At 35.9% G+C, this 12,491-nt stretch overlaps 3 protein-coding genes and 1 non-coding gene across 5 annotated transcripts; 3 read left to right on the forward strand and 1 right to left on the reverse strand.

Annotated features, from left to right (window-relative positions):
* Positions 1-157: 157 nt before the first annotated feature.
* Positions 158-1,546, forward strand: LOC120776564 (osteopetrosis-associated transmembrane protein 1-like). Its single transcript, XM_040107326.1, has 5 exons — positions 158-294; positions 367-616; positions 679-863; positions 921-1,095; positions 1,229-1,546. Exons 1-5 carry the CDS (start codon positions 223-225, stop codon positions 1,426-1,428), a joined length of 882 nt encoding a protein of 293 aa, XP_039963260.1. The 5' UTR covers positions 158-222; the 3' UTR covers positions 1,429-1,546.
* LOC120776563 (YTH domain-containing protein 1) lies at positions 1,503-7,334 on the reverse strand. 2 transcript variants are annotated; one of them, XM_040107324.1, is made up of 3 exons: positions 7,189-7,334; positions 6,129-7,090; positions 1,503-5,892 (listed from the first exon to the last, which is right to left on the reverse strand). In XM_040107324.1, exons 2-3 carry the CDS (start codon positions 7,021-7,023, stop codon positions 4,574-4,576), a joined length of 2,214 nt encoding a protein of 737 aa, XP_039963258.1. In that variant the 5' UTR covers positions 7,024-7,090; positions 7,189-7,334; the 3' UTR covers positions 1,503-4,573. The 2 variants fall into 2 exon arrangements, with proteins under 2 accessions (XP_039963258.1, XP_039963257.1); XM_040107323.1 differs by having other exon boundaries at positions 7,184-7,334.
* Positions 7,335-7,708: 374 nt separating this feature from the next.
* On the forward strand, positions 7,709-10,386 carry LOC120778237 (spermatogenesis-associated protein 5-like protein 1). The gene is made up of 5 exons (XM_040109994.1): positions 7,709-8,658; positions 8,724-9,193; positions 9,254-9,422; positions 9,486-9,686; positions 9,755-10,386. The coding sequence occupies exons 1-5, from the start codon at positions 7,758-7,760 to the stop codon at positions 10,282-10,284; spliced, it is 2,271 nt and encodes a 756-aa protein (XP_039965928.1). The 5' UTR covers positions 7,709-7,757; the 3' UTR covers positions 10,285-10,386.
* Positions 10,387-10,919: 533 nt separating this feature from the next.
* On the forward strand, positions 10,920-10,992 carry Trnaa-agc. Its single transcript has one exon. It is a non-coding gene; the product is annotated as a tRNA-Ala (tRNA).
* The last annotated feature ends 1,499 nt before the right edge of the window (positions 10,993-12,491 follow it).

Genomic DNA, 12,491 nt, shown 5'->3' on the forward strand with positions numbered 1-12,491 from the left:
GAAATACCCCATACTTACATAAGTGGCTCTGAATAATTTGGGTACGAATTTATTAAACTTTATTATCGCCTTTAATATAAATTCATATATATCTGTGAGTAGGAAATTGAAAACGATAAATTGCACTAAATGCAACACTGCCCTTGCTGTCAGTTACAAAAAAAACATTATCGAGTGCATAGTTTCTATGCGGTAAATTCCCTTTGTTATTTTAAAACTAAAATGTGTTCCTACAGTATTTTAATGAAGATAACTCTTCTTTTATTTGTTGTACACCATGTCCTAGCAGAAAATGTAAGTTTTTAATATTGCATTCCACATTTTCTATTGCTCTAAATGTTTTTACAATTGCATTGTATGACTCAGATTTGTGACAAATATCTGCGCGAGTTAGCCCAAAAACAAAGTGCATTCGTGCAGTGCTCAACATTGCATTCAGTGCCGGTTAGCCTTTGCATAGGTTGTGAGATGCAATTTTCCGAAATGCAAGGCTTGTATTTGCTCATGCGCGAAGAGAAGAATTGCACAGAGAAGTTCTTTGATAAAGATCGCATCAACATTGTTTCTACAACACAATCGATACTGACCGGATTATGGACAAAGGCGTATTGTGATGGTTAGTAAATGTGTTGCTATTAAAATGACTAAATATATTTATTTGTTTTTTACATTGTCTAGATTGCTTTGCTAGCAATAATTCGGATATATTTGACACGAAGAGAAATAAACTGGAAGATTGCCTACGCGAGAACAAAGGTAAAGAATGTGTATACTGTTTGACCGACTATCTGGATCTAAATGGATTTTATGTCGGTTTGGATAAACATAATAATGGACAAGTTTGTTACGATTTGCAGGATTCGGTAATGGAATTTTTAATATACTGTCGTTTTATATAATCGTGTTTTTATTGTCCCTAGATGAATCGAACGAGAGCACACTGGTCCAAGGATTTAGATTGTTGTCATCGTGAATTTGATATGTTGCTCTTTCTTATTACGTGCGGCATTGTAGTCCTACTACCATTATTATTTTACAGTAGCACATATGCTTTAACGAAACGACAGGAAAGATACCACGATATTTTAACTGAAGGTATGTAATCATAAACGAGCTTGTTTGTTGAAAACAAGCAAATTTTTTAGGGCAGAAATCTGCTTATCTGCATAGTTGCACAAAAAAATTGAAAAAATTATTACTTTTTAAGTAACATTTTTCCATGTTATAGAACCAAGATACAATGCCCCGTCTACAAGTGCCATGGCTAGCAGTTCCGTCGCTGATCTACCAAGTACATCATCAACGGCAACCTGTCCACGTGTTCCTTCAAAGAAGAACATAATAGATATTGAAGAGTATACATCCTCCGATGATGATGATGAATACGCGGAGGCTAAAACCACAAAAATTCGTAATAAAATGGCATAAACTTAAGTGGTTTTAACTATTACTATTATTATAAGAGACTGCAAAATGTTGAGTTGGCAGCATTTAAAACACAATTTAAAATTTTATATATCAAAATAAAAATTTATTAAAAAATTAATTGCACCTTCAAAATAATGGAACTCCATACTTAGGTATAATAAAATATCACATGGCCGTCGCAAAATCTTCGCTTTCCTTTTGGACCAGAAGAGAGGCGCTGAAAAGAAAGGCAAAAAATGTGGTTCTAGTCTACGGTGCGGTCCACGGTCTAGTCTCTGTGATACGTCATCGTCTACTCGTTTCTTTCATAATGACATTGAGTATTAACTGTACCCGTTATATAGTAATTTGAGATGAAGCTACTTTTAAATGAATGGTAAGGTAATAGGAAATAATTGCAACTCCAAAACCGTAAAAGCGCTCTTAGTGTTGGATAGAACAAATCTTATCGACTGCATAGGATTGTAGTTTAATTCAATGTTATTTCAAATATTTCCATACTTTTAATACGGTATTCTAAGTTTGTTACAAAGATTGTAACACCCAGAGGGAACGTCGGAGATTATAAAGTATGTATATTTATAAATGATCAGCATGATGATCTGAGTCGAGTTATCCATGTCCACAAACTACTCGCTCCGTTTTCGAGAAATCGACCTGATAATTTGCACAGTTTATTTTGTCTTCAAGAAGCTGACTATTGGTCGGAACTGCAGATATAGGACCGCTATAGCATATAGCTGCCAAACAAACTGAGCGATCATAGATAGACAGCGGCACAACCTTTGAAAAAATTGTTCAGATCGGATCACTATAGCAGATAGCTGCCATTCAAACTGATGTTTCACAAACCAATCCTTGTATAGAAAACAATTTGCGCTAACGATTTATATTCGCAAAATTTGACACTTATTATTGTCCAAGGTAACGCTATAAAATCCCAAGAAAATGTTCAGATCGGACTAGTATAGCACATAGCTGTCATACAAACCGATGAAATCATGATATTTTTATACCCATTAATGCTAAGAGAAATGCGCCTGTGAAGGGTATTGTAACTTCGATGCAGCCGAATTCAACATTTTTAATTATGTTTGGCAGATTTGATTTGTTTTAGCAACACCAAGTTTACTTTTTTAGTTTTTTGTTTTTGCTGCGAAATATTCAGTCCCATGAACTTAGTTGACGTTTCTATCAATCATTGCTGCATTAAGCAGGACACAGGTGTGTCAAAGTCAAACAGCTTTTCCCATAAGAATTGTCTGCATGGTCTGAAAGACAAGAATTAATTTAATTAGAAAGCATAGATACAGTTGGTTCCAGGCAAATTTGATTTATGGTGCGTTATGTGCTGTAAGCAAGGCGGAAACTAGAATGGACTCAAAAGCATTACGCTCGAATCCCGTTAGACATATTTATGCACTTTACTCGTTCAACACGAGTACGAAACATTTTGTAGTTTTTCATTTCAAGCACTTCATTTTTTATGTTGTCTAAACCCAAGCGGAAAAGTTCTTATAAATATATATGTATGTATGCTATAGTGGGTTGACACATTCACTCCAAATCAAATTTGAATAGGAGGAGGAGATTGATGAATAATAACTAGTTGTGTCCAATAGGCTTTGTTATTTTCTTGAATACGGAAGTGACTTCAGCAGAATAAGGTATGGCAATAATATTGCATAATCTTCTCAACACAAACACTATATTTCTTTTGCCACTTCAATTTTTTCTAGCTGAATGTTGAAATATTCCATTATTTTTTACTTTTTGGATAACTTGCATTTGAAACACTGCACACACTTTTGCTTCTGATTTCATTTTTCAAATTTTTTCATTTAGTTTGATGTAACTGATTTTTCTTCTTTTAGCACTATTTTTCTTTATTTGGAAAGCTGACATATTTCAAATAGTTTTAATGGGAATGGGTAAGGGTAAACGTCTTTCCTTTAAACCGGTCAAAACAGTCCATATTTTCACAACAGTTCGTGTGTTTTCTTTTATTTTCGAAAACATTGCAACCTCTCCGCCTTCGTTCAGCAAATAAAGTTCACATATGTATGGTTTTGTTTATATTTTTACGATACGTATAATTATAACTATGATTTAAAATTATATAGTATGTATATGCATTGTATTTATAATTGAAAAAGTTTGTCAACTTTTCATTCCTTTTACCATGGAATTGCTTTTGTTGTACAGCGACACAGTGTGTTATAATTTAAACATGTACTTTTAAAATTAACTTTAGTCAATAATATATATGTATATCTTTTTTTTTTTAATTTATGCGAACAAAACTGAAGTAATACATTTATTGATATCATTTTCATAATTTGGGACTGCAAGTATATTTGTAATAAAATATGTAAATATCCAACAATGCCATGATGTATTAAGAACTGAAGTTTTTGCATTGCAATTTTAATTTAATAACTTTAACATTCGAGTTAGAACTGCAATATAGGCTGTTCATTGATTTCATATACATATAAATAAAATGTATTTAAAAATATTTTTTACTTTGTTTGATTTTCACTTGTAATCCCAATTAAAAAATGAAAAATTTTCATTTTTAGTGACTTATTACTGAAAATATATGTTTCGACTAAATTAGTTGTTAATGATAAAACAACTAAAAAGTATTAACATATGCGTCATTTTCTTGTTTCTATCAATGTCTATATAACTTTTTAAGATTTAATACATATACACTTTATATTTGAGGGATTTTAAAATCCTTTTGCATGTTAAATTTTTTTGCCTAATTTTGCAATCACTTTACGCGTTATTAAGTAATTTGAAGAGCATTATATTAAAGAACTTAGTAGCCGCACTTGAATAATATATTACTCGCATGCAGCTCAAAACCTCACTCGTTTTCCGACACACATTCATTCCGATTACATAGTTCGAACACGAAGAGGTTACGGGGTGCATTTAAAGAGGTTCTTTATCGGGATATTTTATTTAAATTTTTTTTAAGAATTTCGACGCACTTTTTCACACAAAACCTTCATCAATTTTGCTTTCTTTAGTGGTTTTCGCGTTCACAATGGGAGGACGTTTGTAACCGTCTGCCCGTAAATACTTCACTTTACACCTTTGTTGCGTATATCATATTCATAGACACATTGTTGTTTTAACGTCTACCGTCACGGTAATTACGCGCTCCACCGCTGCTGCCACCACCAGCACGGAAATGTCTATCGTTTCCACCGCTGCGGGATCCGGAGCCACCACTTACACCACCGCTAGGTCCACGGTAGTCACGACCACCAGCTCGTTCACGTGGACGCATCATATTTGAGTTGTTGGAACGTTGGCTGTTGCTACGAAAACTGTTAGGACCACCTGATGTGTTGCCTGCATTAATAGCATTAGTAGAACTTGAAAAACCACCACTACCTCCGACAGAGCTAGAGCCCCCAATACCGCTGTTACCACCATTGGAAGCTGACGTCCCAGCACTGCTGCCAAAGCTCGGGAAACCTGGTGGCATACCATCGGGTAACGTGGGTAAACCGGCATTTTTCCATGCTGCGAAGTCTTCATAGGATGGTGCTTTGTCAAAACCAGGTGGCGGAGGCCTGATTGGCTGAGGTGGAGGATAATCTGGCAGTGGTGGTCCATCGTAGTAACGCACTGGTGGCGGTAATTGATCGTACATAGATGGTGGACCTGGTGGCGGTAAAGCACCCGAACCGGAAGCAGATAGTGGAAGTTGCGCAAATGGCGGTACGAACGGTAATGGAGGCAGTTGTCCATGCATGGAGCGCATGTAGTCTACCATGTATGCTTCGGCAGAATTCATATACCGATCCCATGATGGCAAGCCAGTATCGCCTCCACCAGCACGTGATCCTCCACTTCCACCCGCACCTACGCTACCACTACTGCGGTATGGCGAGGATGAGCGTTTAAAACCGCCACCCGGTGGCATACCGAGTGGTGGAAGTTTATAAGGACGATGAGGTCCGGAACTAAATGTACGCCTATGTCGCATTGGACCACCACTACTACCAGCTCGACGGTCGCCTTGGCGGTAACTCGGGAAACCGCTGCCAGCACCACCGCGACTACCACGAGAAGATAAACTTCGCGGTGGACGATATGAGACACGAATTCCTTTTTCACGCATCATTTTAGCAGTTTCTTTCGATTTTCGTAATATAGGTGTCATTTCGATTTTCTCATCTTCGGGGAATAAGCGACATAGCTCTGAGCCTACTTTGGGCTCAATTTCTTGGCCATCACGTCCAATTTTAACCGGCTTACTTTCATTCCACGTATTGTATAGGTGAGAAGTACAGTTAAATGACAGCTCTTTTCGACATATCCAATCCAACTCAATTATACCTCCGAGTGCCTTTGGAGAGATACTAGGTGGTAAAACCCATGCCGGATGAGAAAGATCTCTGCGCGACTGTGAACTCATGCGGGCAAACCCAGCAAATTTTCCTAAAAATTTTAAAAAGGCAAACATGTGGTAAAACTTATTATTAAAACAGTTAAAGAAGTCAATTTGTCAATGACGATTTTTTTTTTAATTTAGTGCTAGGAAGTTCAATGAGCTTGGTGTGATTTCTGCATTTTATATGATATTTATACATAAAATGTATATATACAACGAAACATTGAACACCTTCGACCATAAAAGAAAAAAAATTTTATTACGAGTTAGCGTGATGACTCACCACTTTCGTTGACGGAGAAGATTAATAAAACATTCCGGGATTCCTTGAATGCTTGATTAAGATTTGCCTCATTTTGTGGTAGTGTAGCCCAAACATTTTTATTCTTAGCAATGGCAACATTGTCTGCATTATTTGATTTAATAAGGAAGAAGTGAGTACCCCGAAACAAGTAGTTTAGTTTAGTCATATAATCATACGATTTGCCACTAGTAGTCGACCCACTTTGGGTTTTCTTTTCGGGGGAAGCACTCTTAGATATCGGCTTTCGTCCATTACGTTTAATATTTGCTGCTGAATCAGAATCTTCTGATTCGGAATCGCTGTCAAATGGTGTCTTCGTTGTAGGCTTGTCTTCTGCATCACTGGCTTCACTTTTATTACCACTGGTATTGGCGTATGCCGATACAGACCCACTACTTGTATTTGCCGGCCCATTACTATTAGCTACTGAAGTAGTAGAGTTTTTGCTAGAACTGCTAGCTTTTTTTTGCGATTTCTTTTCTTTACTGCTGGTACCTTTACTTTCTGAAGTTTTAGTTGACGATTCGTCTTTATTTGATGATTCTTCGTTACTTCGTTTTTTCTTACCACCTACAGAAGTTTTTCCGTTTACAGCTCCGACCGCCGGCGAAGATGTACGCTTCGTAGTTGCTTTCTTCTCACTCTCTTTACTAGCTTTTTTCTTTGTTTTATTTTTACGTTTTTCACCGATTGACGATATAGTCGTGCTCACAGAACTAATACTAGGCTGGGAGACTGAAGACTCCGAACCTGATTCTGACGCCTCGCTCCTTGTGTCAAAAGAGTCGTCGAAATCTTGTAACTCTTCGGCTATATCTGCTTCATTTTCGTCCAATCCTAAGTGTACTGCGTCCAAGTCAGCCATAATTTTCATCTGTTTTACACTCTATATGTAGCGCAGTCTGCGCTAATGCTTTTCCTCAATGGATGTATTTCTGCTTCTGTAGACAGTGCGAATGTGGCGAAAAGAAAGATGAAAATAAAGAACGATGCCGACTTTTTTACAATTCATTGTTCTTGGCGTATTAACTTACCTCACCTTATTGATTCTTTTAAAACAATTGCTAAGTAAACGTTTTTTCGCAATATTGTTGCACTAATAATTATTTTACTTATTGATTTTTGCAATTCAACGTGGAAAGAAATTTGCATATACCTCAAAGGTTTGTGGATAATTTTCTTCTTTCTTTGACAAACTCAGCAATGGTGGATGAGTGGAAAGAAATATGACGCGTAGCTAACCATCTCACTCTTAAGGCACACTGTTGCATTGAAAAATCAAATTTGGACTATTCAGTTTAAGTGTTTAGCGGCATATTTTATTCGATTTTATTTAAAATAATACATATTTTTAAAGATATTAAATTAACTTGCATACACAAATATTAATTTATATATGCCTTTCATTCATATAACACGTATCAGGATTTATCTTTTATTCTTCTAATTCGTTCTATTGTCGCAACGCTTATTCGCCGTAGTTATAAGAATTAAGCGAATTTGCCGGCATTTTGCAAATCAGCTGAATGTGACATTTCAAATTAGCGTATTCGTTTAAAATGTGTTTACATTTGTGAAATATTGTAAAAGGGTTTCAGAATATTAATAATGAAGTTTGATTTTGATCAGAAACTAACCGTGTTACCTCTTCAAATAATTGAAGAATTTACATTTCAAAAATGCTTGCTGCCCAAAGAAATTTTTACTAAAAACGAATTACGCCCAGGTGTTTGGATGAAATGTTGTGTTGAAAGAACGGGCTTTGACACCTGCTATTTTCTATGTCAAATTTATCCTCGAGATATTAACGTAAATTGTTGTTACCTAGACTATGGAGTTGGCACTGCAACTCTTTTAGAAAAAGGAGGCATATTAAACAGCCTAGAAGCGATAGAATGCCAAACAGGAGATAGTGGACAGGTTGCGGTAACGTTGGAAATTAATGAAGGTTTCTTTAAAAGTCGCCTACGCAAGTTGTCCACTAGCATGTTAACTATCGCCCTTAAGCAGATATTAACGCCACTTAATTTAATGATAGGATGTGTTGTGCGCAATAAAAGTACTCGAAATTTGGGGATATCTGCTATCCATATTGACTCTTGTATAAATACAAATGAAAATTCACTTTTCCAATTGGATAGCCAAACACAATTGTATATAAACAACATATATATTAGTGCCAAATCGAATGCATCGGAAGTAAAGCAATTTTTCAAACATGGTTACGAAATGGTTTGGAAAGAAATTGAGGATTTATTGTGTAATAGTAGGCTACGTGATATGCAAATCGAATCTAATGGCATTCGCCCGCATCTAAACGCCCTTCTTATCGGTGCACCAGGTTGTGGCAAAACAGCTTTACTGAATGCATTTGTCGAGCAGCATAAATGCAATTGTTTTCATATTTCCACGGAAAATGTTTTACACGAGTATCCTGGTGAGGCTGAAGCACAATTGCGCAAAGAATTCGAAAATGCTTTATATTTAACTAAACATCTGAAATCTAAAAGTAAGTAAGAAAAAATATTTAGCTTTTATTCTAAAAACAAATCTATGAAATTATTAAAATTTCAGATCCTACGATAATTATTTTCGAAAATATTGACTTGTTGTGTCCCGTCTCGAATAATACATCTACCACGGATGCAGCCAACTCAAATCGTATATGCGTTCAATTGGTTAAGCTACTTGACGAACTTCATAATTCGAATGCTAGTATATTATGTATAGCGACTTCATCGAATCCAAGTGCCATAAATGCCAGCGTACGTCGACCTGGTCGTTTTCAACATGAAATCACCGTTGATTGGCCGAATGAGCCAACACGCAAAATTTTATTTAACGCTATGTTCGAATTCAGTCAAGCAAAACCATTTCTGACGCCAAAGAAACTTGACGTTGAACTACTCGACTTAGTCGGCAAACGTACGCAAGGTTTTGTCGCAGGAGATCTGGCGCTATTGGTACAAAATATAGAACAAAATCAAGTAAAGCAAGAGAAAGAGTTCGACATTGCACATTTCGTAAAGTTAGCACTGAATAATGTAATAAAATCCAATTGTAATCTTTGGTCATAAATAATAAACCGGTACTTGCTTTTTTAGGTAAGACCTGCAGCGGTGCACACGGCCGATGTTCGAGTATATAAATTTGTGGACGGCTTCGAAACTATCGGTGGTATGAATAAGCTAAAACGTACAATGGAGGTTAGCATTTTGGCAGGTCTGCGTAAACAAGAAAAGTTTAGAAAATTCGGACTAAAATTACCAAAAGGTAAATTAATAAAAATTATTTAGTTTCATCGCAGCTTAAAAGTAAATTGTATTTTCTTAAAAGGTCTGCTGCTATATGGCCCACCGGGTTGCGCGAAAACGACCTTTGCGAAATGTCTAGCCAAAGAAGCGGATATGACGTTTATTTCTATAGCTAGCGCAGATGTTTATTCGCCTTACGTTGGCGCAGCAGAAAAGTTTATTGTACGAATTTTCGATACCGCACGAAAAAATGCACCTTGTCTTATATTTTTTGATGAAATCGGTAGATGAGAACCAAACTTCGGCTTTATATATATATTTATAAATTTTCATTTATTCTTTGTGCAACAGATACGCTGGCCGGTCGACGACCCATTAGCTCAAATAGTTCAAGTGATGTGCAGGTACGTATACTCTCAACGCTATTGACTGAAATGGATGGCGTTATAGACGGTTCGGATGAGAACAGCCAGCAAATACTCGTCGTGGCAGCTAGTAATCGGCCAGATATGATTGATGATGCATTACTACGGCCTGGCCGTTTAAGTAAACATATATATGTGCCAGCACCGGATTTACAGTCGCGTATATCCATTTTACAGTTAATTGCGAAACGTATGCCCTTTGCAGCAGATGTAAATATAAAAAAAATTGCCGAAGAAACAGAGCTTTACACAGGCGCCGATATGTGCAATCTTTGCAATGAGGCTGCATTGTTAGCCTTTGAAAGATTGAGTGTGGATAGTAGTGAAGATGATTATAAAATTAACGCGAAAGAATTTGATTTTGCTTTGAAAAATTCGAAATCTTCACTCTCGACAAATCAGCTGAGCTTGTATACGAAATTTCAAAAGAAAATCGAGGCAAAATCAGGAGAATAGCGGAGTATACTTGAATTGCTTTAACAAATATTTATGTAAATACATTTTAATTGGTTGTTAAAATAAATGCAGGCAAGGATGTGCATATTTAATGTTAATTAATTAATAATTTCATTATTGAAACAACTATGTTTGTAGAAGTTGTATACTCATTACATACATATGTGTGTATATAAACGTATAAATGAATTTGTATGGGTTTGTGCAAAGAAAAATATTGAAAACTTGTTGTAAAAAATAAATTTTTAGTGCAACATAACACAACCTATTTTGCCAATATTTTATAAAACTTTAATTAAATGCGGAAATGTTAGCGTTTTATTTTTCTTCGAATTAATTGTCGATTAATTATGAGTTATTAATACATAATTAATAGCTATTTGCCCATAATGACGTTATAAATCCGTGCGTGTTTTATTTTTCTTATCAAATGTGTCTCAAAAATGCGCTAATAGTTACATACATATGTATGTCAACACTATTATTATAATTGTTTACACATTTTAACGTCCGGTTGCAAATACATACTATATGTGTGTATGTATGTATGTGTTGCTATAGAGTAAACTTTGATTTGTTTTCCTTTTAGTTAAGCCCACAGCAGAATGCAGTTGACAGTGTCGAAAGGGATACAAGGGGATGTAGCTCAGATGGTAGAGCGCTCGCTTAGCATGTGAGAGGTACGGGGATCGATGCCCCGCATCTCCATCTTTCATGATTTGTTGATTTTTACCAAAAGTAAATAGTTTTTAGTTTGTTATAGACGATAAAAAAAATAGATAAATTTAATTTAATAAAACAAATACAAAATAAGAGAAAACTTTAACTGCTTCGACTACGCTGAAACTATAATACCCTTCTTAGGTGCATTTTTTTTATGAAGAGATCTTTATCTTAATTTTCTCGGTCAGTTCGTATGGCAGCTGTATGATATAGTGATCCGATCTGAACAATTTCTTCGAGAATTGTAGTGAGGCCTTGGAAAATCTGTGTCAAATTTCGTCAAGCAGTTTTGTCAAATAAACCAGGTGAACTCATCTCACGAATTATACGAAGAAGTGTAGACTTTTGGATTATCTAAAACATCCTAATCCGATCCGAACATATAAGTAAATTGCTTTGACCGTCAGCAAATTAGAAAATGATATATAAATTTTAGTCAAAGGATACTCTCTTAGTTCCATTAAAAGCAGCATTCTTTGCTATCAAATTTATCGAGAAAAAAACAGAAGGTCAAGGATCTAACTGCATCATTTGAAAATGAAATCCCTACTAAATTGCGAATGATCTGCGGATGTCCAATTGGAGAAGCCTTTCCCACTCTCCGATTAATAACTAAAAAACTTCATTAATAACTAAAAAGTTTCGAAACGGATGACTAAGTGAAAGTACAGTTCTATTATTTCTGCAAGTAAGAGTGACCAATCTAAAGAAATTTGTGGCGTTGAGGTAACATATTCAGCCAATTAGCATATACTACGTATGGAGTGGCTTGAAAGAGAATCCCAAACACTCTTGAACTTTGAAAAAACAAAAAAATACACAATCCCGAAGAATTTATGGCGAAGGAAACATCAGAAGAAATGAGCTACATAGAGTAAAACAACAGCAGCTTGGACTCTGAAAACGGCTCTTATCTATTCATTGAGATAATTCTGCCAAAAGAGACATGATTGAAGCGCTCTGCTTTTAGACCAAAGAGAACCGTAAGTGAGGTTTAGTGAGCTCTTCGCCTTTGGAAAGGTTAGGCCTAAGTGGTCCTATCGGTGTGTCATCCGTTTAAGGGGCTGTTTGGAAGAAAACGATTCAATAATAACACTTCACCCGCCTTGCGAAATCAAAGTTTAAATTCCTCAGAGCTAACACTTTCAGATATTCCGGTTATGTAATGGCCACAAAGCCACACAAGAATTCGTTTTCCATCAAGTAGACAACACACAACATATTGGTTATGATATCTTGATACCGAAACTATGAGGTGAAATGTGTATCTAAAGGAACTAACCCAACGTTTGTTAAGACGATACTAAAAAGACTTAGTAAAAGGTTTCAAGAACCATTGTCGCAATTGCTAAAACCCAGGGGGAGGAATGTTTCGCCTTCTCACTTTAGCTCGCCTTCAAACGGATGTTTTTTGGTTACACAGAGGATACTTGGTCTAAGACCGCAAGTCTTAAGCTGATTGAGCCTTATATAAAAGAATCGTT

The sequence above is a fragment of the Bactrocera tryoni genome, chromosome 5, assembly GCF_016617805.1.
Source record: "Bactrocera tryoni isolate S06 chromosome 5, CSIRO_BtryS06_freeze2, whole genome shotgun sequence".
Classification (NCBI taxonomy): Eukaryota; Metazoa; Arthropoda; class Insecta; order Diptera; family Tephritidae; genus Bactrocera; species Bactrocera tryoni.